The 26,467-nt window shown below is 54.0% G+C and overlaps 2 protein-coding genes across 13 annotated transcripts in view; one reads left to right on the top strand and one right to left on the bottom strand.

The window, feature by feature from the left end:
• The window catches only part of PPP6R2 (protein phosphatase 6 regulatory subunit 2), a 72,457-nt gene extending 62,165 nt beyond the window's left edge, over nt 1-10,292 (top strand). For 2 of the 5 annotated variants that reach the window (XM_085240459.1, XM_085240565.1), the window contains exons 23-25: nt 1,605-1,628; nt 4,692-4,835; nt 6,018-10,292. In XM_085240459.1, the coding sequence (XP_085096585.1) occupies nt 1,605-1,628; nt 4,692-4,835; nt 6,018-6,069 (220 nt within the window). In that variant the 3' untranslated portion in view covers nt 6,070-10,292. The remainder of the gene's footprint in view (nt 1-1,604; nt 1,629-4,691; nt 4,836-6,017) is intronic. The other 3 variants (XR_014887510.1, XR_014887500.1, XM_085240632.1) reach the window with 3 other exon arrangements.
• An 8,338-nt stretch (nt 10,293-18,630) lies between these two features.
• Nucleotides 18,631-26,467, bottom strand: part of SBF1 (SET binding factor 1) — a 60,042-nt gene continuing 52,205 nt past the window's right edge. For 4 of the 8 annotated variants that reach the window (XM_085240287.1, XM_085239922.1, XM_085239974.1 and 1 more), the window contains 13 exons: nt 26,160-26,237; nt 25,554-25,738; nt 25,090-25,266; nt 24,256-24,357; nt 22,764-22,949; nt 22,553-22,679; nt 22,334-22,464; nt 21,703-21,936; nt 21,016-21,126; nt 20,722-20,933; nt 20,523-20,610; nt 20,304-20,435; nt 18,631-19,862 (listed from right to left, as the gene is read on the bottom strand). In XM_085240287.1, the coding sequence (XP_085096413.1) occupies nt 19,764-19,862; nt 20,304-20,435; nt 20,523-20,610; nt 20,722-20,933; nt 21,016-21,126; nt 21,703-21,936; nt 22,334-22,464; nt 22,553-22,679; nt 22,764-22,949; nt 24,256-24,357; nt 25,090-25,266; nt 25,554-25,738; nt 26,160-26,237 (1,862 nt within the window). In that variant the 3' untranslated portion in view covers nt 18,631-19,763. The remainder of the gene's footprint in view (nt 19,863-20,303; nt 20,436-20,522; nt 20,611-20,721; nt 20,934-21,015; nt 21,127-21,702; nt 21,937-22,333; nt 22,465-22,552; nt 22,680-22,763; nt 22,950-24,255; nt 24,358-25,089; nt 25,267-25,553; nt 25,739-26,159; nt 26,238-26,467) is intronic. The other 4 variants (XM_085240218.1, XM_085240352.1, XM_085240160.1 and 1 more) reach the window with 1 other exon arrangement.

A 26,467-nucleotide genomic window follows, 5' to 3' on the forward strand; every position in this document is an offset into this window, starting at 1 on the left:
AAACAAACTGCTCCAGATGTTGCTCCTCTCACCACACGGTGGTTTGGGCTTGTGTTACACGTGGAGCTCCCTGTCTTGACTCACAGCAGCAGTGTAAATTTTACTTGGCATGTTCTGAGCTCTCTCGTTTATTTCCTAGCAGGAGCAGGGATGGTGGTTTCTGATTTGGCTGATTGGCTGCTGCAGGCTGCACCTGCTGCTTCACGCAGCGTTACGTGGAATGGCTTTCTCTCTAAAGAAGTGCATATATCAGTAAGCACGAGGCACCCAGAACCTGCCTGCTTTTTCAGGATTGCAGTTCTTCAAAAATTAATTCCATTTTGGCAAAGAAATGACATACTGGAGTCACCACGGTCTCCACTTGAAAGGTGTCTGCAGCCTTTCCCCTCTGTAACCGCAGCCAAAAGCAGAAATAGAAGCTGTGGGAGGACAGGACCTGTTGCACAGACTGTGATTTCAGCTGCTCCAGCTCTGCTGAGTTTCTCGTAGTGTCTGAACTATTGACCACTGGTGGTGGTGGAAGCTTCCCATGGCCTCTGCTCTCCCAGACCAGTCCATCTTCCTAGCAGCAGATGTGCACCCCAATGGCCAGTGGAGGATATGCTTGTTTCTCCCCACGTTCCTGACTGATTCCAAGTAAATGAGCTGCACTGAAAGCTGAACATGTAGTTCTTGAAGGCTTTCCAGTGGCAAAGCTCCAACTCTGGCTCTGTGTCTTGGTAGCCTTGTGCTATCACAGCTCCACAATTGGATGCAGCAGTTCTCAGACCCAATTTCTGCTTTGACTGTGGTGTCAACTTTTCAGTGGCAAGTTTCAAGTTTGGATGCCTAAATCTGCTTTTAAGAACGCAGTTAAAACAAACTTGGCTTCTTCCTCTCTCCCCCAAAAGCACTCTGCTTCCAACAAACCCTCTCCTTCTGTACAAACAGGTCTTCCTCTTCTATTTTTCCACCATCCCCAGGGCCACCAAGCTGCAGTGCTGCAGCACACACCTCTGAGAGCACTCCATGACCACGATGCTGCCTGCTGGTGCTCTCTCCCTGCCCAAACCTCACACCCTGAGCACTCCATTGCATCTCCCTGCACAGCTCAGTGGCACTTCTGCTTAAGCCAGCCGACGTGGCAGTAGCTTAAAAATCACGTGCAAAGAAAGCGTTTCAGACATAGTTAGCTTGCTTCCCATCCCTAATTGTGGAAACTCGTAGAGTGGCTTAGGTTGGGAGGGACCTTTCAGCTGCTTCTTGTGAAGAAGTCATTTTGCAGAAGTTCTCTGACCAGAGAGCTGCCAGATCTGTGATAACTGAGGAGTTTGCGTGCCAGGCATGAGAAGGATGCTCATGATGGGGTATTGAATCTTCTGGTTTTTTGGATGTTGGGTCTGAGCATTGCATGGGAAGTGCAGTCTTCAGTGGCTGCACGCTCTGAAACCCTTTGGAGTATTCCTGCCTGTTCTCCTGGAAGGAACCACCTGGGGCTAAGGTTGCAAAGTGAACTCTTCTGTCTGTTTTTTTCAGCCATCTTTACTGTTCTCTTTCTCTCCCTTCCTTCACTCTCTCCCTGTCCTGCCTCTCGCTGCCTCTCTCTCGTGGTGGGCATTGCTCAGAGTCTTTAGACCTGCAGGCAGAGGGTACGTATGGCTCAGGGCTCCAAACATCCACCGTACACACAGCTGCTCTCAATCCATGCTGGGCCAGAAGCAGAGGAACACTGGGAAACCTCAGCATTTCCCAATCAGTTCAAACAGATCCTAGAAAAAGCACTTCCAAGCACTGAACACGAGGGTGTGTGTTGTCCTTTGTCAAGCATGCTCACAGCCAGCCTGCCTGTTAACAAACGTGGTGCTCGCTCGTGTTGTGTGTCCTCCAGCTGCTGCCATTCCTCCCCTGTCAGCTCTTCCTGCAAAGAGGAAATGTGTTTTGCAGTTGCAAAGGGAAGCTCTGCTGCTGGCTGTGGTTTGCAGTGTGGTTTCCTCTGCCCGTGGTGCAGCCACATGCTCTGCTCAGACTTTCTCAGAACAAGAGCAGATGTTTTATCTGTGTGCTGTAAATGGTGTTGTTTTTTTTATTTATTTAACAAAAGAATATATTTTTTTGTATGAAGTTTGCTTTCTGTTTTAAACTGGGGGTTTTTACCAGTTATTTTCTAAAGCTCATCCGTGCAAACCAGGTTTCCCAGCTGCTGTGCAAGCAAGCAAGACTGCTGTGATTTCTATAAGATCAGAGAGCAAAAGGAGAACATCAGTGCAATAAGCACATCTCAAGGCTGTTCTAAGAGCACATTAAGGGAAACACTGTGCTCTCATGTCCAGAAAGGAGAGGTGTGTGCTGAACAGGAGCTGACCTCTCTGGCAGCACTCAGGGAATGCAGCTCAGCATCACCTCCATCCCCAGAGGCTGTGGAGAAATGCAACGCTTTAAAAACCTGATTCCTTATGGCACATGCTTATTAAACTTATTAATGCAATAATTAACAATTTTGGACGTTTTTCAGGCTTTTTTGTAAGCAGTTGAGCATGCAGTGCTTGTTTCCAAGGGCTGTCTCCCAGTGCTTCTTGCTGGAGGAATGCAGGTGTGTGCATGCCCTGCTGCCAGCTCTTCTTAGCATTGGAGATGAAGGGCAGCTGTTAACACTTGGTGCTTCCCAGGTGCTTCACTGCTGAGCTGCACAGATGTCCCTTAAAAGATGAGGTGCTCAGAATGGGACCAAGCTTTGCCTTTCTGTATAACTGTGCTAGAAATCACCTCTTGCTTCTGATCACACACAGCTCTGGGGTGAAACATCCTCCTTTCCACAGCAGTGCAGTTGGCCCCAGCCCTGAGCTGAGCTACGTGCTCACAGTGGATGTTTTGAGCTCTCCCATTTGGGATGTTTTCCTTTGTGCCTGCTCTGCTGCCCATCCATCTGCATGGCGTGGGGTGCAGCTGTGTGCCTGCAGCTCCTTTTGCTGCTGGGATGGGCTGGGATGGGCTGGAATGGAATGGAATGGAACAGGCATGCACAGAGCATGGAATGTGGCATGGAGCATGGAGCATGACTGCAGCGTTCTTGTAGAACATCATTGCTCTTCCATTCAGAGAGAAGAGTAAAAGTGCAGTGACTTAATCAGAGGTCCCATTTCCCCAGGAAACGTTTCCAAGCAGAGGTGAACATTTTGTGCAGTAGTTGGCACAGATGGGATCTTTCCTGTGGACACCTTGACCTTTCCAGCAGTAGATTGCATGTGAATTTGGTGTCCAGACCTCCCCATATCCAACTGCTGCCCTCCCAACACCAACAGTGCATGCGGTGCTCTGCTCCAGGAGGGCTCAGCGTGAGCTGTGCTCAGCCATGCTTCTCATCCACATCCTGCTCCAATGTCTGTCCTACCTCTGTGTTTCCTGGAGCATTTTGTTGTCTGTGACACTGATTGTTTCCCCATCAGAGCAGAGGATATCTGAAGGGAATCCCAGAGGTGGGTAGGGCTGAGGCAGTTCCATGCAGCACCAAACCCACTCCTTCCTGAGGTTCTTAGAGCCCGTTCATGGCTGCAGCCTGAATTCCTTACAGGTCCTTTGGTAACGAGATGTTGATGAGCACTGACCTCAGGAGCAGCACTACGTGCTGTCAGGTGGATTCCTTCACGGCGTAGCTGGTTTGGCATAGCTGGATATCCAGCAAAGCTGCAGCCTGAGTGCTTCTGCTGGATGCAAGAGGCTCCCAGCAGTCAGAGCTGAGGAGGGGCAGAAGGAGAAGCTGTGGGTTTTGCATGGTGTCACAGGAGCGAGTGCTGACACTGAGCAGGAGAGAGGTGCCCAAAGAAGTGCAGTGCTAAAACGTTCTCCATAAAGCCAGGGGAAACCTGCTGAGGTGCTGTCAGGAGGGAAGTGAGCTCCTGATGTTGTTGTCTTCATACAAAGAGCAGCATGCTGCTTCATTTGGTCTGGGTATCAGTTTTGCTATAGAATGGTTCTGTGGCAACTTCTGCACTTCTGGACTGTGGATGTGTTTTAGCCCTGTTTTTCCAGGCACTTGCAAGAGAAATCTCTCATTAGTCTGAGGAAGCTTTGTGTTTTGGCAGTAGAGCAGAACAGGTTGGACAACCATTCTGTAGCACCTGAATCTCTGCAGAGAATCCCTTCTTGTTTAAAGCAACATGAAGGCATTCCAGGCATCAAAAGCCTTCTTGAAGCCAGATAAAACCACAGCTCCATCAGGCTGCCCAGGGCCTGATCCAGCCTGGCCTTCAAAGCCTCCAGGGATGGAGCATCAACCACATCTCTGGCAAGCCGTGCCAGTGCCTCACCACCCTCACTGTGAAAGACTTTTTCCTTACATCCAACCTAAATCTCTCCACACTTGAAGCCATTTCCCCTTGTTCTACCAACACAGACCCTGCTCAAGGGTCTGTCCCCTCCTTTCCTGCAGCTCCTTGTTAGATACAGGCTGCTCTCACATCACCTCACACCTTCTCTTCTCCAGCTGCACAGCCCCAGCTCTCAGCCTGTCCTATGAGAGCTGTTCCATCCCTAGGATCATATATGCATAACATAACGCTTTTTAATCCCACTTTATTTTTGATTCTTCTTTCTTTATGGCAATTCTGTGGCCTGTGCCAGGAGAGGAGGAGGAGGAGGAACGTATTTTCTCTCGGGTAGAGTTTTAAATCCCATTCACTGACACTTTAACGTGACCATAACTTCTCCCCACACAGCGATTCGGGCTGCATGGTGATTGATAAGCTGACCATCACAGACATGGCAACGACCAAAGCATCCAAACCACTGAACAATGCTGCCCAGCACCCAGAGGAGCACCAGAACACGGCGCCGGTCACGGAAATGGCCACGAAAGACAGGTGAGCTGGTCCAACCCACCAGCACTGCCCATACCAGAGCCACATGTCAGTCCCAGGTGACAAAGCCAGGCAGATGGGCTGTCCTATGGGACCTGCTGCTGATACCTGTGGTGTGAGAAGGAAGTTCAGGCCAGTGCTTTGAGCTTTGTGCCACCAGTCCTCTTAATTCCACATCTATACTGGATATCAGCAGCACTGCTGCTCGCACAGGAACTGCAGGGGAACTGTAACATTTGAATCCACAGTTTGGTGAGGGTGTGCAGAACCATCCAGTGTTGGCCCTGTACATCCCTGTCCTGGGACAAGGCAGGGAAGCAAGGCAGCAGGAATGAACCTGCAGTGCAGGCAGAGGAGCACTGATGGGTCTGGACTTTGATTTCACATAGAATCACACAGAATGGCCAGGTTGGAAGGGAACTCAAGGATCGTGAAGATCCAACCCCCCACCACGTGCAGGGCCACCAAAATCCACATTTCACAGCAGCCCAGGCTGCCCAGGGCCCCATCCAACCTGGCCTTGAACACCTCCAGGGATGGACGGGGCATCCACAGCCTCTCTGGGCAGCTGGTCCAGCACCTCACCACTCTCACAGCAAACAACTTCCCCCTGACATCCAACCTCAATCTGCCCTCCTTCAGTTTCAAACCACTTCCCCTTATCCTGCTGTTATCTCCCCTTTCCAAGAGTTGACTCCCAAGTCCTCTTTATAGGTTCCCTTTAGGTCCTGGAAGGCTGTAATGAGCTCACCCCACAGCCTCCTCTTCTCCAGGCTGAACAAGCCCAGCTCCCTCAGCCTGGCTTTGTAGGGAGGTGCTGCAGCCCTCTGCTCATCTCTGTGGCTCCTCTGGACCCTCTCCAACAGCTCCCTGTCTTTCTTGTACTGGAGGCCCCACACCTGGACGCAGTGCTGCAGATGGGGCCTCACCAGGGCAGAGCAGAGAGGGACAATCCCCTCCCAGTCCCTGCTGGCCACCCCTCTGCTGATGGGGAAGTGCAGGATTTTGTGAAGGGTCTGGGAGAGGTTCTGACTGCTGATTGCTTTATAGCAGGTAGAAGCAGCAGAAGTAGAGAAGGGATGGCTCAGGTGCTGCTGTAGAGGAGAGTATCCAGAATTAAGCTTTAGGAGCAGGAGGAACCCTGTGCTGTGTGTCTCTAATGTCACTCTTTGGCTTTGTCCTTAGGAAAGAAGAAGCCTTGCCTTGTGCTGAAGCCACATTAAATGGCCCTGCTTGATGACACAGATGCAATGGGACGTGTGTGATCCAGGCCAGGCTGCTACCTGGTGATGCAATTTGTCAATTTTTTTTTTTTTTTTTTTTTCATTTTAATTTTATTTTTTAATAAATGCTGCATTGATGAGAGAGCTGGCATTCAGGACCAGACACGGAGTTTCAACACCAACAATCTGTTCTGAAAGACACTCGCATTGTCTAAATGTAGCATCAATCAGTTAAGTCATCACAGGAATGATGGGGTTCTTCCCAAGCAAGCCTTCTGCCTAACTTCAATTCCTGTCCCCTTCCCTCTCTCCCTCGGTTTTGTTTTGTATTTGGGGTTCAGTCCTATTTTCTTAGTGTTATTGCACACAGTATTCAGCTTCTCTTCAGAAAGGTAGCAGGTCTAACGCTGGGACACGGACAGCACACAGCAGTCCCACAGTCGTGTGACCAAAGTTCCTGATGGAGCTGCCTTTGGGCAGCATTTGCACCGCTTTTGTATAGCAATAAAGCCTTATCAGAAACATTTCATAGGAGGAAAAAGATGCAAACACTTTAAACGGGACGAGGCAGGGAGGGGTTTTTTTGTGGGATGGGAGGGATATCACTGACATCGTCCCAAGCCAGAGGCCAGGTAGCCAACCTGCTGTCATGCTGGACTGTCTCCAGAAGCTGCCAGGCTCTGAATTAATTGCTCCGTGCTCTGCCAGTGAGAGGCAGGCTGGTTCACTGCAGGACCTCAGCAGTCGGCCTCTGCCGTCTGAGCCATCGCAGCTCCACCTCCCAGATGCCCTCCGTTGGCTGCAGAGTATGCAAAGAAGGTAACGCGGCCGAGAGGAGAGCGATGCTTCGGACTGCTGCCGTGCAGGAGCAAGAGCAGATATGGCACAAACAGGTTATCAGGTGTTCGCTGGCTTTTTTGGAGACTATTGTATTTTCAAATGATTATTATGAAAAATCCTTTTTGTTTTCGTTTTTGTTTTGTTGGTTTTTTTTGTTGTTGTTGTTTTTTTTTTTGTTTTTTTTTTTCTTCTGTTTGTTTTGTTCTGTTTTTAAAGTTTTTAATGGATGCAGGAACAGCAACACTTTTGCACTTTGTACCTAGCGACAACATTGGAGAATGAAATGATCCCAGCACAGGACTCCTGCTGTTACTTTACCCAACCCGGGCAGGCGGTCGTGGTGAGCTGGGGGACGTGGGATGGTTGAGCACAGCAGCACAGAGCACCGGACTGCACCTCACGCTGCCTGGGAGCAAGGTCAGTTACAGATGGGTGCTTCCCCACACAGCACAGGACCTGCCGTGCAGGCAGGAGGACCCGATCCTGTAAGGACCGTGCCAGCTCTGCTCTGGTTTTTGTCCCCGTCTCTGCGTTGAGCTCCTTGCCAGATGGACTCGTGCACACAGATCATACAGGTGTAGCTGTTGGGCTGCTGCAGCCCCGGGGTCACCGTCTCCTGCCAACCTGCCTGGTGTGTAAGCCGTGTGCTGGCACACACCCATCAGCATCCAGCGCTGCTTCTTTCAGTAGATCTGAGCTGGAAAACCGTTCACTTTGGAATAAAAGCATGAAGCTCGACACGTAGGTAGCCAAATAGCTTCTTTTCCAATGTATTCTCACCTGTGCACCACGAGAGACTTTTACCCTGTGAGTATGAAAAGTACCTCACTCCGACCTGTTGTTATGAGCAAAGGGGCATCCTAGCCAGACTTCGGGCTCCGAGGAAAACACAGCCTTTATTTTGAACTGTGATCTGTATGTAGTGCATATGAGATTTTCCTGACCTGGGTGGGTGTTGGGGGTGAGGTGAACGCAATGCTTTCACTGCTGGAGTCGTTCTGCTCTGCAGGGTCGGTGTCTGATGGTGACATAGCTGCGGCACGAGGCTGTTGTATACCCAAGCATTACACCTTTCCATTTTTGCTCTTAGGGAAGATGTGTGGTTCAGAGCACCAGAGCCGGAGACGGGAGCACAGGAGGCGGTGTGAAAGCGGTGCATTGGGGTTGTGTGCTGCTGATGGCTGTGATTTCTCCCAGCTGCAATCCCTGGGTGCTCGCGTGGCACAGCACTGTTGATCTGGAACTCTTCCCCCTCCCTCCTCGTAATAATAATTTAAAGATGCTTTGTGACGGAAGGAGAACTCTCACTTTCTGCTTCGTTACCCTGCTTGCTCATTAGAGACCCGTCCCACTCTTGGCCAGGATGAGTAGTTTGGAGTTCCTTGTTGGCAACGTGTTTGATGAAGTCTTAATTTTCAGAGGATTGGTGCTAGAGATTTTCTGGAAACCAGGTTAGGGCGTTCTTTAAACACCCAAAAATGATACTATAGGAAAGCACTCGTTAAATATTGACCCCTGCAGCTGATGGAAGGCTGCTATGGGGCTCAGTCCCAGTAACTTCCAGGTGGTGACAGTGTACTTGTCCAGTCCCTTCTCACACGCAGTCCCATCGGTGGCTCTGAGCTCTGCCGTGCTGCAGCTGTGACCAGGCCTGCAGCAGCACGATGGGATCTTCCTCCCAGCGTGACATGTGTTCATCTCCCTTGTTCCCCTGACACACCATCTTTTTTGCATGAGATGCTGCCATCCCCTTGCAGCACAGTGCTGGCTGGTATCACAGGAGCCCCTGCTCCGCTGTCCCTGCGTGCTCTGTTGTGTTGGGGTTGGCTTTGGGAGCAGAGCTGCAGAGGTGTGCAAGGATTTCTCTCTCTGTGCCTTCCGTTGCCCTCTCCCACCTTTTGGCTTTGAGCCTGTAGGTCTAAAGGGAAGCTCGTTGTGATGTATTTCAAACCTAGCAGCGAGCAGACTGCAAGTGTAGTGGACTTACTGAGGGACTCAGCACCAACCAGAGGGTTTCTCCTTGCTGGGTTTAGGGCTCTGCAGTGCAAAACAGACCCAGAGCCCAACTGTATCTGTGAGAAAAGCCCCCCTACCTGTGCTGTTTGATCAGGAAACGATGAAGTCAGACTCAGCCCTGTCCTTCCTCTTCTACGTGCAGCGTTTGGAATCTGTCCTCATCTGTATGGCTTATAGAATTTTAGTTTTGAACACGTATGAGTGTGCCTGTGGGTACATACCTGCAGTGTGTGTGGTTCCGTGTATGTTTATGCACACACACAGTTGGGTATTGCAAGCTGGAGCAGTGTGATGTGGTGTGAGAGCGAGATGGAAACTCGGGCTGGAGGGAGTGGGGGGTTGAATCAACATTTCTCTTTGCTTTGGTTTTTAATTGGACCTCGTGCTTGAATTCTTCCTTGCTGCACACTGAGAGCAGCGAAGGCGGAGAGCTGGTGCTGCATTCCCTCTTCGTACCAAGATGTGGCATTGAGTTCTGGGCTGGAATTCCTTTGCTGTCCTCCAGAGGTGAGGTCCTCAAACCCACACACAGGTGATCAGTCCCTCGGATCACAGCATGCCACGGCCCAGCTGGGTGCTGTGAGCTCCGAGCACAGGGTTGGCAGGTTAAAAACCATTGACAGTGAGGTTTGGGCTGTGATTTACCTCTGCATGGCAACTTGCAAAAAAAAAAAAAAAAAAGAAAAAAAAGCAACTTTTGGTCGGGGCAGCCGTGCGTCGTTAGCTAATTATGGACAGTGCCTTAGTTTATTTCCAGGGTTATGCACCGTTTTTATAGGTCTGAGCTGAAGTGGGAGCCTCCAGAAGCACACCCAATGTATTCAACCATCTCTGCAATCTGTCTCGGTGACCATTTTAAGACTCTTTGGGTTTGATGCAGTTCTTTTTGACTCGATGCGGCTGAAGTTTCCAGGTTTCAGGGAGTGAGAAGGTGATCTCTGGGTGATGGTTTCCCTCCGTGGCAGCTGCCGACGGTGCCATCTGATGGGATGTTCCCAGGAACCTGAGCAGCATTTGCTATGTACGTATGCATAGAAACCTCCTGCCAGATGGAAGCAGGGAAAACAAACAGTTAAGCTCCGATGTGTTCGCTTATCTCACCCAGAACTCACTCACCTCACTGCTGGAAGGGCATTACGGCACTGCTCTGACCTCTCCATTAAGTGTTGTACAAAAATTGACCATTTCCCAATGACTGTTACCTGTCACCTTTCCCAGCCTGCATATAAAGATGTTGGTGAGATGCACTGTGTGCAAAATGTGTTTTTGTATCTCTCCGTGGAGCCGCGGGGCATTTGTAAAGGGCACATCCTTCCCCGTCTCTTTATTATTTCCTCATCTGTTTGGACAGATGTCAACTATTAAAAACCTTTTCTCGGCGGCTCTGTTCTCGTTGCTGGTTGTTCAGAGCTCTCTGAAAGCTGCAGGGCTGCCTTGGTCGTGCTGTAGGGATTTCCTATTGTTGGTGGGTTCTCATAGCAGTGACTTCTCATGCACAACGCCACTGATCCTCATGAAACCAAACTCAGGATGGGATATCCCAGATGGAGCCACACATCTCCCAGGGGCTCTGAATTGCAGTTGGCAGCTCTCCATGACTCCCAGTGGCCCTCGGTGGCTCTTGGTGGCTCCTAGTGGCCCTTGGTGGCTCTTGGTGGCACCCAGTAGCCCTCGGTAGCTCTTGGTGGCTCCTAATGGCCCTCGGTGGCTTTTGATGGCTCTTAGTGGCCCTCGGTGGCTCTCAATCACTTTCAGTGGCACCCAGTAGCTCTTGGTGGCTCTCAATTGCTCCCAGTGGCTCCCAATGCCCTCCCGAAGCTCTTGGTGGCCCTCACTGGCTCCCGGTGGCTCCCAATGGCCCCCTGTAGTTCTCAGTGGCTCCCAATTGCTTTCAGTGGCTTTCAGTGGCTCTTGGTGGCTCTCAGTTACTCTCAGTGGCTCCCAATGGCCTCCCATAGCTCTTGGTGGCTCTCAGTGGCTCTCAATCACTCCCAGTGGCTCCCAGTGACTCTCAGTCATTCTCAGTGGCCCCCAGTAGCTCTTGGTGGCTCTCAATTGCTCTTAAAATGGCTTCCAGTGGCTCTCAGTGATTCTCAGTTGTTCTCAGTGGCTTCCAGTGGCTCTGAATGGCCCCCCCGTAGCTCTCGGTGGCTCTCAGCGGCTCTTGATCACTCTCAGTGACTCTCAGTGACTCTGAGTTGCTCTCAGTAGCAATCAGTTGCTCCCAGTGGCTTCCAGTGGCTCTCAATTGCTCTCAGTGGTTCCCAATGCCACCCCCACCCCATAGCTCTCAGTAGCTCTCAGTCGCTCCCAGTGACTCTCAGTGGCTCCTGGTGGTTCTTGGTGGCTCTCAATTGCTCTCAGACTCCCAAAGGCCCTCATGGCTCTCGGTGGCTCCCAGTGGCTCTCAGTGACTCTCAGTGGTTCTCAGTTGCTCCCAGTGGCTCTCAGTTGCACTCTGTGGCTCGCAATGGCCTCCTGTAGCTCTCAGTAGCTCTTGGTGGCTCCCAGTGGCTCTCGCTCACAATCACTCAGTGGCTTCCAATGCCTCCCAGCTCCCAGTGGCCCCTCTTAGCTCTTGGTGGCTCTCACTGGCTCCCAATAGCTCCCAGTAGCTCCCAGTGGCTCTCATTAACTCTCAATCGCTCTCAGTGGCTACCAATCGCTCCTAGTAGCTCCCAGTGGCCCCTCTTAGATCTTAGTGGCTCTTGGTGGCTCCCAATGGCTCCAAATGTCTCCCAGAAGCTCCCAGAGATGCCTCTTAGTTCGTGGTGGCTCCCAGTAGCTCCCAATGGCTCTCAATGGCTCCCAGTGTCCCCTCTTAGCTCTTAGTGGCTCTTGGTGGCTCTCGTTGGCTTCCAGTGGATCCCAGTGGCTCCCAGTAGCTCCCAGTTGCCCCTTTTCTCTCTTAGTGGCTCTTGGTGGCTCCCAGTAGCTCCCAATGGCTCCCACTGGCTCCCAGTAGCTCCCAGTAGCTCTCATTAACTCTCAATCACTCTCAGTGGCTACCAATTGCTCCTAGTAGCTCCCAGTGTCCCCTCTTAGATTGTAGTGGCTCTTGGTGGCTCTTGGTGGCTCTCGATGGCTTCCAGTGGCTCCCAGTAGCTCCTAGTGGCTCCCAGTGGCTCACGTCACTCGTTCGTTCCAAAACAACAGAAAACCATTTTAACCAAATTAACGACCCCCACACGATCCATTTACTGAAGCCTCCGTAACAACAGATGGCTTGAATATGTGCACAGCACACACAAGAGGAGCGTGCAGCCATCAGCTCATAGCTCGGTGTTGGGTTCCGTTGTGTGATTGGGAGCAAAGGCACTGGGGGTGGGAGGGCATCCTCACACTCCATGCTTCTTGCAGCCATCATCCCAGCATCCCACGTTGGGTTTAGGGACACCTCTTGGGTCGCATCCTTCCCTCCCACCACGGCCCCGTCCTGCTGCAAGGAGAGCAATAACAGTTCCAGGCAGAACATCAGTGCCTTTCTTTGAGTTTGGAAGTGATTGCTTCTCGTTCCAGCTCGGGAATCACTTTCGGAGTCAATTTTTATCTCCAGATACCCAGAAGCAAAGTGAAAGAGAGCCAGAAGGATCCCGTGCCATCAGAGTAATTTTCAAGTACCCCGCTGTGGTTCCCAGTGCCTTATTACCACCCTGGATCCAACAAGAGGTATCGTGGTTCATCTCACTCTTCTCCTCCTCTGCCTCCCTCCCCAGGACTCACTCCCACTGTCCCCATATCCTTGGGATGCCCACATCGTCCCCACGTCCCCAGAATGCTCACACCATCACCCATCTTGGGCTGCTCACATCACCCCCACATCCCCAGAGTATTCACACCATCACTCATCTTGGGGTGCTCACACCATCCCCTTGTTCTTGGGGTGCTTACATCACCCCCATGTTCTTGGGGTGCTCACATCACCCCCACATCCCCAGAATATCCACATCATCACCTGTCTTGGGGTGCTCACACCATCCCCATCTTCTAGGGATGCTCACATCACCCCCACGTCCCCAGAATGCTCACACCATCACTCATCTTGGGGTGCTCCCACCATCCCCATGTTCTTGGGGTGCTCACATCACCCCCACGTCCCCAGAATATCCACATCATCACCTGTCTTGGGTTGCTCACACCATCCCCATCTTCTAGGGATGCTCACATCAACCCCACGTCCCCAGAATGCTCACACCATCCCCCATCTTGGGATGCTCACCCCATCCCCATGTTCTTGGGGTGCTCACATCACCCCCACGTCCCCAGAATGCTCACACCATCACTCATCTTGGGGTGCTCCCACCATCCCCATGTTCTTGGGGTGCTCACATCACCCCCACGTCCCCAGAATATTCACACCACCACCCATCTTGGGGTGCTCACACAGTCCCCATGTTCCCGTTCACCATCCCCATGATCTCGGGGTGCTCACACCATCACTCATCTTGGGTTGCTCACACCATCCCCATGTTCTTGGGGTGCTCACATCAACCCCACGTCCCCAGAATGCTCACACCATCACCCACCTTGGGGTGCTCACCCCATCCCCATGTTCTTGGGGTGCTCACATCACCCCCACGTCCCCAGAATGCTCACACCATCACTCATCTTGGGGTGCTCCCACCATCCCCATGTTCTTGGGGTGCTCACATCACCCCCACGTCCCCAGAATATTCACACCACCACCCATCTTGGGGTGCTCACACAGTCCCCATGTTCCCGTTCACCATCCCCATGATCTCGGGGTGCTCACACCATCACTCATCTTGGGTTGCTCACACCATCCCCATGTTCTTGGGGTGCTTACATCACCCCCACGTCCCCAGAATGTTCACTTCATCACCCACCTTGGGGTGCTCACGGTGTTCTCATGATCTTAGGGGTGCTCACATCACCCCCATGTCCCCGGAATGTTCACGCCATCCCCATAATCTTGGGTTGCTCACACCATCCCCATGTTCTCGGGGTGCTTACATCACCCCCACGTCCCCAGAATATCCACATCATCACCTGTCTTGGGGTGCTCACACCATCCCCATCTTCTAGGGATGCTCACATCACCCCCACGTCCCCAGAATGCTCACACCATCCCCCATCTTGGGATGCTCACCCCATCCCCATGTTCTTGGGATGCTCACCCCATCCCCATGTTCTTGGGGTGCTCACATCACCCCCACGTCCCCAGAATGCTCACACCATCACTCATCTTGGGGTGCTCCCACCATCCCCATGTTCTTGGGGTGCTCACATCACCCCCACGTCCCCAGAATATTCACACCACCACCCATCTTGGGGTGCTCACACAGTCCCCATGTTCCTGTTCACCATCCCCATGATCTTGGGGTGCTCACACCATCACTCATCTTGGGTTCCTCACACCATCCCCATGTTCTTGGGGTGCTCACATCACCCCCATATCCCCAGAATGTTCACTTCATCACCTCTCTTGGGGTGCTCACGGTGTCCCCATGATCTTGGGGGTACTCACACCATCCCCATGTCCCCAGAATCTTCACACCATCACCATTCTTGGGGTGCTCACAACATCCCCATCTTCTTGGGCTGCTCACATCACCACCACGTCCCCAGAATGCTCACATCATCACCCACCTTGGGGTGCTCACGGTGTCCCCATGATCTTAGGGGTGCTCACATCACCCCCACGTTCCCAGAATGTTCACATCATCACCCACCTTGGGCTGCTCACAGTGTCCCCTTGATCTTGGTGGTGCTCACATCACCCCCATGTCCCCGGAATGTTCACGCCATCCCCATAATCTTGGGTTGCTCACACCATCCCCATGTTCTTGGGGTGCTCACATCACCCCCATATCCCCAGAATGTTCACTTCATCACCTCTCTTGGGCTGCTCACACCATCCCCATGTTCTCGGGGTGCTCACATCACCCCCACATCCCCAGAATATCCACATCATCACCTGTCTTGGGGTGCCCACACCATCCCCATGTTCTTGGGATGCTCACATCACCCCCACGTCCCCAGAATGCTCACACCATCCCCCATCTTGGGATGCTCACCCCATCCCCATGTTCTTGGGGTGCTTACATCACCCCCACATCCCCAGAATATTCACACCACCACTCATCTTGGGGTGCTCACACAGTCCCCATGTTCCCGTTCACCATCCCCATGATCTTAGGGGTGCTCACACCATCACTCATCTTGGGTTGCTCACACAGTCCCCATGTTCTTGGGCTGCTCACATCACCCCCATATCCCCAGAATGTTCACTTCATCACCCATCTTGGGCTGCTCACAGTGTCCCCATGATCTTGGGGGTGCTCACATCACCCCCATGTCCCCGGAATGTTCACGCCATCCCCATAATCTTGGGTTGCTCACACCATCCCCATGTTCTCGGGGTGCTCACATCACCCCCACGTCCCCAGAATGCTCACACCATCCCCCACCTTGGGATGCTCACCATCCCCATGTTCTTGGGATGCTCACATCACCCCCACGTCCCCAGAATGCTCACACCATCCCCCACCTTGGGATGCTCACCCCATCCCCATGTTCTTGGGCTGCTCACATCACCCCCACGTCCCCAGAATCTTCACACCATCGCCATTCTTGGGGTGCTCACCCCATCCCCATGCCTACGTAACTCCATTCTTGAGAACCCGATGATGATGCGTCGTCCTGTGCTGGAATAGAATAATGTTTAATAGGAAATATTTAATTGCTATTTAATTTGTAATTTAAAAAAAAAAAAAAAAAAGCCTCATTTGTCCGTACGGCATGTAAATATTTTCCCCTATCAAATATAAATATTCCTCATCCAAATCCTGATTTTTGTCAAGAAAAGATTATTATTATTGTTTCTGTAGAACACGGAGAAAATAATGCTGAGAAGCTGCAGTTCAGCTTCACCCTCAGCAGCAAAATAGTAGAGCTGAACTGAATGGAAACGTTCCAGTGTTCCATGTTACACATCAGAGGCTGCTCTGATGGGGCTGTGCTGGAATGGAGCTCCACGATGGGGTGGAACTGGGATGGGGAGGAGCTCTGTACTGGGATGGGGCTGTGCTGGAATGGGACAGAACTGGGATGGAGCTCTGTACTGGGATGGAGCTGTGCTGGGATGGAGCTCTGTTTTGAAATGGAGCTGTGCTGGAGTGGAGCTCTATCATGGGATGGAACTGGGATGGAAAGGAGCACTGTACTGGGATGGAGTTCTGTACTGGGACGGGATGGAACTCTGTGCTCAGATGGTTCTGTGCTGGGATGGAGCTCCATGATGGGATGGAACTGGGATGGAGAGGAGCTCTGTGGGAGTGGGATGGGACTGTGCTAGGATGGGATGGGACAGAGTCGTGCTGGGAGGGGATGGAGCCATACTGGGAAGGAACGGAGCCATACTGGGATGGAACGGAGCCATACTGGCATGGGACGGAGCCATGCTGGGAAGGAACGGAGCCATACTGGGAAGGAACGGAGCCATACTGGGATGGAACGGAGCCATACTGGCATGGGACGGAGCCATGCTGGGATGGGATGGAACCATACTGGGATGGGATGGAGCCACGCTGGGATGGGACAGAGCCATACTGGGATGGGACGGAGCCATGCTGGGATGGGACGGAGCCATGCTGGGATGGGACGGAGCCATGCTGGGATGGGACGGAGCCATGCTGGGATGGGACAGAGCCATACTGGGATGGGATGGAACCATACTGGGATGGGACGGAGCCATGCTGGGATGGGATGGAGCCATACTGGGATGGGATGGAACCATACTGGGATGGGACGGAGCCATGCTGGGATGGGACGGAGCCATGCTGGGATGGGACGGAGCCATACTGGGATGGGACAGAGCCATACTGGGATGGGATGGAACCATACTGGGATGGGATGGAGCCATACTGGGATGGGATGGAGCCATACTGGGGTGGGCCATAGCTCTGTGCTGGGTGGGAGCTGTGCTGGGAGCTCCGTGCTGTGTGTGGAGATGCAGGGATGGGGATGGCAGTGCTGGGTCACTGTCTGGCTGTGGGGCCACGTGGCCTTGTTCACGTGAGGGGTGGGGAGCACCCGAATGCTTCCATGTCTTTTCCCCCACCCCGAGCTGTGCACACAGGGACCACTGATATGGATATAAATGGAGAACTCTGAATTCCTTCGCTCCGGAGCTGTTTTTCCATCCATTTCACAATCTGGGTGTTCTGCACCCTGCCAGGACCCCAAACCACTGCCAGCACCCAAATTGCTGCTTTCAATCAGAGTGACCCAAAACGTTTCCAAAAGGATCGATTGCCCTGTTGGGCACAGAAAGCCACTGCCATCCTGGGGTGGTGATGCTGGTGTCACCGTGGCAGTTCCAGCATTGGCACAGTGGCAGTCCTGGTGTTGGCACCAAGGCTGTCCCAGTGTTGGCACCACGGTGGTGGAGGTTTGGGCACTTTGGCAGTCTTGGTGTTGGCACCATGGTGGTTCCAGTGTTGACCCCATGGTGGTTCCAGTGTTGACCCCATGGTGGTTCCAGTGTTGGCACTGCAATGGTGATGGTGTTGGCACCATGGCAGTCCCACTATTGGCACCACAGTGGTCCCAGTGTTGACCCCATGGCAGTCTTAATGTTGTCACCATGGTGGTTCCAGTGTTGGCACCATGGTGGTCCCAACTTGGGACCCCATAGCAGTCCCAGCATCGACTCCTTGGCAGCCACACTGTTGACCCCATGGCAGCCCCACTGTTGGCATTGCAATGGTGATGGTGTTGGCACCATGGCGGTCCCAGTATTGGCACCATGGTGGTCCCAGTTGGGACCCCATAGCAGTCCCAGCACTGACCCCGTGGCAGTCCCACTGTTGACCCCATAGCAGCCCCACTCTTGGCACCGCAGCGGTCCCCATCTGGGTGCCAGCACACCAGTCCTGTTGTTACCATGTTCCCATCCCACTCTTGACCCCACAGCAGCCCCAGGCTCAGCCCCCACCCCTTTCAGCCCCCCTCCCCATCCCAGCATTGGGTCTCAGTGTCCCCACAGCCTCTCCCCAGTGAGCCTTTTGCTTACAGGGCTTCATCTTCCTCAACCCCACACTGGCTGCACTCCGTATAGCAATAAGAATCGCAGAGGGAATCCTGAGGTTTGGGGGGAGGAGGGGGGGGGTCGTGGCAGAGCCCCACACGGTGGGGGAGGGGAGGGGATGCACGCAGTGCATTGCCATGGGAGAGGGGAGAGCCTCTTCCTCCCCACACTGCCCTTAAACGTCGAAGCCGGGTCTTTGTAAGCAATGTCTGTGTCTCTATCTGTGCGTATACGAGGGACAGGTTTTTCAACGACTGCCTTTTCTCCCTGGTGTTTTTTTTTGTTTTTTTTTTTTTTTCTGAGTAATTCCAGATGTACTTTTAGTCTCTCTACTGTCAGAAACTTTTATATTGTAAAAAAACAAAACGAAAAACAAAACAAACAAAAAAAAAACCAAACTGATGCTGGTGGCTTTGGGTTATTTTGGTTGTTTTTTTTCTTTTTTTTTTTTTTTTTTTGTAAAAAAGAGAACAAAAACTTTAAAAAAAAAAAAAAAGAAATCTGCATCTCTCTCTGTTGTCAGTTTTAGGCTGTAAATTCCAACTATCCATCAATAAAAGCTCAAAATGGACTCACGGTGGTGGATTCCTGTGGGGCTCAGTGGGGCGGTTCTGTGTGGGTCCTCAGCCCCACAGCACAGCACCGAGGCACCTCAAAACGCCTCCTATTCATTTTTTTATTTTTTTTTTATTAAACTCAGTTAGTTTTCTCTTTTTATAGAATAACCTTTTTTTCCTCTAGGCACAATACAATACAAGGACTCTGTAATGTTTGACACAATGTACAGAAACTTCAATAATCTACAACTGCTCCGGGACGTTACAAAACCTCCTTGTGACATCAGCTACCTGCCACGGCCATCATGGGACGATAAAACAAAGGGGGGAGGGGGGTCAGAAAGGGGATGAGGGGGGGGGTTAAGACTGTACAAAGACCTCCGCACTGAAATAAAACATTGTACTCTTAAAAACAAGACGGGTCAGGAGCCGGCAGAGCTGCGGGATGGGGGGGTGCAGGCTGAGCTGAGCCCCTCCCTCCCCCCCCAATGCTGTGCAGGGGCTGCAGGATCTGTTTGTGTACCGAGAGTCCCCCCCTTTCTGCGCTGATGCTGGGACAGCAATAAGGGGGGGTGGGGGGCAGTGGGGGCACAAAGCTGGGGGGCTCCTCCAATCCTGTAGGCTCAGCCCGGCAGCTCTGCAGTGCCGTGAGCTGAGCGCAGCCCCGGGGGAGTGGTGGGGGGGAGGGAGGGGGGAGGGAAGGCTGGGCGAGGGGATGAAGCCCACGGTGCTGCTCCCCAGCTCCTGCAATGGGGTGGGGGGAAAAGGAGCAGGGATTGCACAGCGCTCACCGGCACCGCTCAGCCTTTGCGTCATCGCCCGGCACCGCTGCAGCTCAGCTGGACCCCCAGCCTGGGCTCAGCGTTGGGCCCCCCTGCACAAAGAGATGGGCAGAGGAGGGAGGGCTGGCGGGTGTGCATGCAGGCATGGGGACAGCAGCCCTGCAGCAGCGCTTTGTCCATCCCTGCTGCTGCTGCTGCTGCTGCTGCTGCTGCACAGAGCAGGGAGAGGCTTGCAGATGATGGTAACCACAGGGCAGAGCCAGGCCGTGGTGCCCCAACCCGCTTCAGCTCGGCGCAGTCCTCCACAACACAAGTCCTACCACGTGCAGGGTGCGGTGCTGTTCCCACCGGGTCCATCTCCTGCTCTGCTCTGCGCTCACAGCCCCGGCACTGGGCTCTGCTCCGCCTTGCCGGGGTGCTGCAGGCGGCCGTGCGTGGGATCGGGGCTCCCTGAGCCGCTCTCAGGCGTCCGATAAGCAGCTCTGGATGCGGTCGATCCACTGCTGGGCCAGCTGCACGTCCTGGGCGCAGAAATTGTAAACGCGTTTCGTCGTCTTCAGCTGAGGAGGAGGAGAGAGGAGAGGTGGTGAGCATTTCAGTACCTAAAGGGAGCCTACAGACAGGACTTGGGAGTCAGCTCTCGGAAAGGGGAGATAACAGCAGGATAAGGGGAAATGGTTTGAAGTTGAGGGAGGGAAGATTGAGGTTGGATGTCAGGGGGAAGTTGTTTGCTGTGAGAGTGGTGAGGTGCTGGACCAGCTGCCCAGAGAGGCTGTGGATGCCCCGTCCATCCCTGGAGGTGTTCAAGGCCAGGTTGGATGGGGCCCTGGGCAGCCTGGGCTGCTGTGAAATGTGGATTTTGGTGGCCCTGCACGTGGTGGGGGGTTGGATCTTCACGATCCCTGAGGTCCCTTCCAACCCGGGCCATTCCGTCATTCTGTGATTCTCTAGAGAAGCACAGTGGGTGCTGCACAGCCCCCTCCCCACAGCACAGCACTCACATCGAAGAACGCTTTCTCATCCACCGTTTTCGGGGCTCCCATGGTGGGGGTTCCGGGTGTGATGGATTCCACCTCGGCCAGATCAATGACACCTTTGCACTCCGTGTCCATCCGGCTGTCGTAGTACCGCAGCTGGGGAAGAGACCCACGTTGTGCTCAGCACCCAGGGATGGAGCACTGCGGGCCTCCCCTCGCCCGCCCTGCTCGACCCCTGGGTACCTGGTGCTTGGTTTTATCCAGCACGAACCAGCGAGGCTTCCAGGGCTTCATGAAGGCTCCCTTCTTGTACAGAGACCCCTCGTAGGACCTGCGGGGCCAGGCAGTGCCTCAGCGCCATCTGCATCACCCCAGCACCACCGCAGAACCCACTGAGCTGCCCCTCCCAGGGCAGGGTCCCACCCCAGTGCCCCACGCCTGCCTGTTCTCGCTCTCTGACATATGGAACTGGTTGTACAACGTGCTGGTGCTCCTGCGGCCGCCCTGCTTCCCGCTGGATGGGGTGGATGTGCTGCTGGTGTCACTGTCGAGGCTGAGGTTGAGGGTGGAGCCCACGCCGCTCTCCTGCAGGTACACCCCCAGCGAGCGGCGGTGGTGCGAGAGCCCCGAGGGCATCAGCAGGGAGCTGGGGGTCTGCGGGCACAGAGAGCACAGCGTGAGGATGAGGGGGCTGAGGGCAGTGCCAAACCCTCAGCCAGCCCCTCTAAAGCCCTACCCGGCTGCCCTCCTGCCGAGCCTCGGTGCGCTGAGAGGCTTTGATTTTGTCCCACGTGTCCTTCCAGCGTTCCGGGATCTGCCCCAGCTCCATCTCCAGGTTGTGCAGGTCCTGCAAGGGGAGAAGTCAGGCAGCAGCACAGACAGTCTCCATCCCAGGGGGCACAACTGACTGCAGATGTGTCCGTGGGGTCATTATAGAAACACAGGATGGTTGGGTTGGAAAAGATCATAGAACCACAGCATGGCTTGGGTTGGGTTGGAAGGGACCTTATAGATCACAGAGCCATAGAATGTGGGTTGGAAGGAACCCTATAGAGCAGAGCTACAGAAGGTTGGGTTGGAAGGAACCCTATAGAGCAGAGCCACAGAAGGTTGGGTTGGAAGGAACCCTATAGAGCAGAGCCACAGAAGGTTGGGTTGGAAGGAACCCCATAGAGCAGAGCCACAGAAGGTTGGGTTGGAAGGAACCTATAGAGCAGAGCCACAGAAGGTTGGGTTGGAAGGAACCCTATAGAGCAGAGCCATAGAAGTTGGGTTGGAAGTGTCCTTACAGAGCACAGAGCCACAGAACCCCAAACCAATTTGGCTTGGAAGGGACCCCAAAGCCCGCCAAGTCCCCATCATTGCCACAGGCTGGCTGCCCCCCACCAGTTCTCTCCCCTCAGCCCATCAGGTCCCAGCTCACCTCCAGCAGCTTGGAGATGGCGTCGGGCTCCATGCGACTGCGGTTGTCGTAGCAGGGCCAGATGATTTTGCGCTTGGTTTGTGGTGCGCTGGTGTCCTGCCTGTCTGCCTCCTCCATGTGCTCGGGCTGCCCCTGCACCAACTCCCAGTCGTAGGAGGGGCCCTCAGAGAGCGTCTCCTCTGTGTAGTAGTCCCACACCTTCAGGTTGGAAATGTTGCTGTACGGCCGCAGCACCTGGGGTGGGGGGTGACAGCCAGATCAGCGATGGTTTTCTCTCCCATTGCTGGTGTTCTCAGCTCAGTGTTGGGATTCGATCCCTTCACACAGAACTTTTCTGGTACAGAGGGGACGTGAGGATGTGGGTTGTCAGCAGAGCTGCCAGAGCTGCTGCCAGCACGGGTTCTGGAAGTAAGGAAGGCTCTGAGCCGCTCAGCCCCAGCTCACCACACAGCACAGCTCCCTGCTGGGACACATGCTGAGCTCTCTATCCACGGAAAGATGGTTCCAAATTATGTTGATATGGGGACCCTATCCAGACCCCAGCTCCAGCACAGGATTCCCCCCTGCCTGAGGCTCCAGGCAGTGCCCTGATGTGCCCTGAGCCCCCAGCCGGGCCGGGCAGAGCTCTCACCTCCCCATCCTCGGGGGCATACATGTAGTTGAAGAAGACAGGAGCTTTCTTGTTCAGCCTGTCGATGTAATCCCAGATGGACTTGTAGACCTGCTGGCATTTGCGTTCACCCTTCTCCTCATACAGGAGGCCTGGTGGAGGGGAGGGGAAGGGAGGGAGGGCATTATGTAGGGCAGGATGCCAGGACGGCACCCCACACACCCCACACGCTGCCCTCACCCAGCTCGATCCGCTCATAGTCAGAGTCCAGCAGGAAGGTCCGGAACCGATTGGAGATGTAGTGGTAGCTGAGGAACTTCAGGTAATACAGACTGAACTCAAACTCCATGGGAAACTGCAGGTGGATCTGCAAGGAGCAGCACGGCTGAGATCCTGGCACTGCTGAAGTGCTGGAGCTCAGGAAGAGATGGGAGAAGAGCTCAGAGCTCACCTGGTGCACGCAGTCTAGGAACTGCAGGAAGATGGGAGCAAAGCCACTGCTCTGGCCAGCCAAGGTCTGGGCCCCACGGTGGCTGAAGCGGTGCCCAAAGGACAACCACTCCTTCTCCACCAGCAGGCGGAAGCCCTCCAGCGTCCGGTAGTAAGGGTCTGACAAGAGCTGCACCAAGGAGACCACCTGCAAGGACATGGGGGCTTGAGATCATAGAACCAAAGAATGGTTTGGGTTGGAAAGGTCCTTGCAGACCAAACGGCAATAGAATGGTTGGGTTGGAAGGGACCTTACGGATCACAGAGCCATAGAATCCCAGAATGGTTGGGTTGAAAGGGACTTTATGGATCACAGAGCCATAGAATCCCAGAATGGTTGGGTTGGAAGGGACTTTATGGATCACAGAGCCATAGAATCCCACAATGGTTGGGTTGGAAGGGACTTTATGGATCACACAGCCATAGAATCCCACAATGGTTGGGTTGGAAGGGACTTTATGGATCACACAGCCATAGAATCCCAGAATGGTTGGGTTGGAAGGGACTTTATGGATCACACAGCCATAGAATCCCAGAATGGTTGGGTTGGAAGGGACTTTATGGATCACACAGCCATAGAATCCCAGAATGGTTGGGTTGGAAGGGACTTTATGGATCACAGAGCCATAGAATCCCAGAATGGTTGGGTTGGAAGGGACCTTATGGATCACAGAGCCATAGAATCCCAGAATGGTTGGGCTGGAAGGGACCTTATGGATCACAGAGCCACAGAATCCCAGAATGGTTGGGTTGGAAGGGACCTTATGGATCACAGAGCCATAGAATCCCAGAATGGTTGGGCTGGAAGGGACCTTATGGATCACAGAGCCACAGAATCCCAGAATGGTTGGGTTGGAAGGGACTTTATGGATCACAGAGCCACAGAATCCCAGAATGGTTGGGTTGGAAGGGACCTTATGGATCACGGAGCCATAGAATCCCAGAATGGTTGGGTTGGAAGGGACTTTATGGATCACACAGCCATAGAATCCCAGAATGGTTGGGCTGGAAGGGACTTTATGGATCACAGAGCCATAGAATCCCAGAATGGTTGGGTTGGAAGGGACCTTATGGATCACAGAGCCACAGAATCCCAGAATGGTTGGGTTGGAAAGGACCTTATGGATCACACAGCCATAGAATCCCAGAATGGTTGGGTTGGAAGGGACTTTATGGATCACAGAGCCATAGAATCCCAGAATGGTTGGGCTGGAAGTGACCCCCCCAGCCCCACCCCTGTCATGGACTGGGCACCCTCCACCAGCTCTGGCTGCCCAGGGCCTCATCCACGGCCTCAGGCACCTCCAGGGATGGGGCACCCACAGCTCTGGGCAGCAGTGCCAGGGCCACACTGCTCTCGTGGTGAAGAATTCCCCCCTAAAATCTTACCTAAATTTCCCCTCTTTTAGCTTAAAATGGACAGGCATAGCATCCAGTGGCTGTAGGGCTCCTACCTGTGTGGTGATGTCCCAGCCATCCTCCAGGCTGACAAGCACAGAGGAACCCGTGTCCAGGAGCTCCACCACCAGCACTGAAATCTGCAGGATCTTATGGATCTGCCAACAAGAGAATCAGGAGCTCCTCAGGAGCAGGAAACTGCTGGATGCGAGGCAAAATGTGTGCTGGTGCACACATTTTCTGGGCCACTTCATCCTTGTTCCTCTTAGTGGCCTTGCCTGCTTTGTATCCTCCCACCCTGTGCCGAGCGATGCCACAGGGAGCACCCAGACCCTGCTTGCAGCCTTTGGTTCACAGAATCATGGAATGGTTGTGTTGGAAAGGTCCTTAAAGATCACAGAGCCACAGAACCATAAGCTGGCTTGCTTATACTTCAGAGCCACTGAACGGTTGGAAGGGACCTCAACACTCAAAAGTCCCTTAGAATGGTTGGGTTGGAAGGGTCCTTAAAGGACAAAGACCCAGAGAATAGCTGGGTTGGAAGGGGACCTTAAAGATCACAGACTCACAGAATGGTTGGGTTGGAAAGGTCCTTAAAGGTCAAATTCCCATAAAATGGTTGGGTTGGAAGAGTCCTTAAAGGACAAAGACCCAGAGAATGGTTGGGTTAGAAGGGACCTTAAAGATCACAAATCCACTGAACGGTTGGGTTGGAAGGGTCCTTAAAGGCCAAAGACCCATAGTTGGGTTTGGAGAGTCCTCAAAGGTCAAAATCCCATAGAATAGTTGGGTTGGAAGGGAGTTCAAAAGCCCACAGCCCTGCAGCAGCCAACTGCAGCCCCTGTCCCAGGCATGGATTGGGATCCGCACAGCCCCCAGGAGCCACTGACCTGTGAGAGCCACTCGGACTCCTCCAGGGAGCGCAGGTAGGCGACGCTGGGGTCTGTGGAGGGGCAGCCAGGCACGCAGGCCTTCATCAGCTTCTTGAAGCTGGCCTTCACCTGCCGCACGTCAAACACCTCGATGGGCACCACCTCCCAGTGCTGCAGCGGGTCTGGCTTCACCCCCTGAGGGCACAGAGCATCGTAGAATCGTTAAGGTTAGAGAAGACCTCTAAGATCACCAGTCCAACCCCAGCCCACCCCCACCGTGTCCAATGACCACGTCCCCAAGTGCCACATCCTTGAACACCCCCAGCGATGGGGACTCCCCACTGCCCTGGGCAGCCTGTGCCAGTGCTGAGATCGTTCCCAATCTCCAACCTGATCCTCCCCAGTGCACCGTGATCCCATCCCCTCTCATCCCTGGGAGCAGAGGCCGACCCCCCTTGCCACAACGTCCTTTCAGGAGGTACCTTCAGCTGTGACTTGTCCCCGATGATGTAGAGCGAGGCGCGGTGCTGACGCAGGAAGCTGGCCTCGGCGGGCGCACCGTTGTGCTGGGCACCCAGCAGGTCCTTCCCAGCCAGCCGTGAGCCAATCTCCACATTCAGGGCATAGCTGCTCATACGCCCACTGGCCCGGATGCTGCCCCATTTGCCTGCAGGACAGCTGCTGTCACTGGGGGGGTCCCACAAACGGGAGGTTTGGGGCCACCCGGATGGGTGAGCAGCTCTCCGTGGAGTGATGGCCAAGCACTCCAACCACAGGCCAGCACCCATGGGACGCATGCGAGGTTTGGTGCAGGTTTGCTTTCGCTCCTCTCTCTGCTGGGTGCTGTGCAGGGAGTGCCCCGTGCTGATGCCATGCCCTGCAGCCAGCCCCTCTCCTTCACCGCCGCCACCCAGAAGTGTGCAGAGCCCAAAGCAAACCTGCAGGGCGGTGTGGGGCAGTACTTACCGCCGGCACCGCGCTCGGGTGGTGCAGTTATGGTGTTACTGGGTGTTGTTAGTGGTGTGTGGGGGGTGTGGGTCAGTCGGTGGGTTAGCAGCCGGCGGGGTTAACGCCCGGCGGGTCCCTACCTCGGGGCGACTCGCGGCCCTTCGGCGACACGCACTTGGGGGTGGACAGGGTGATGACCCTGGCTCTGTGACCCAGCCCTGGGAGCACAGGATGAAAGCGGCCTCAGAGAGGGCGGAGAGGAGCGGAACCAACGCTCCCTTGCTGGGTAGGTATGGGTGGAAGGGAGGGGGGGTGATGAGATGGAGACGGGTATGGGATGGAGATGGCACATAGGAATGGGATGGAGATGGCACGTGGGGGCTGCAGACGGTCCCTCCCGCCCGCCCTGCAGCTGCCCCACACCCTGAAGCTCTGGGGGAGCACAGGG

The sequence above is a fragment of the Meleagris gallopavo genome, chromosome 1 (genome assembly GCF_905368555.1).
Source record: "Meleagris gallopavo chromosome 1, MGAL_WU_HG_1.1, whole genome shotgun sequence".
Lineage (NCBI taxonomy): Eukaryota > Metazoa > Chordata > Aves > Galliformes > Phasianidae > Meleagris > Meleagris gallopavo.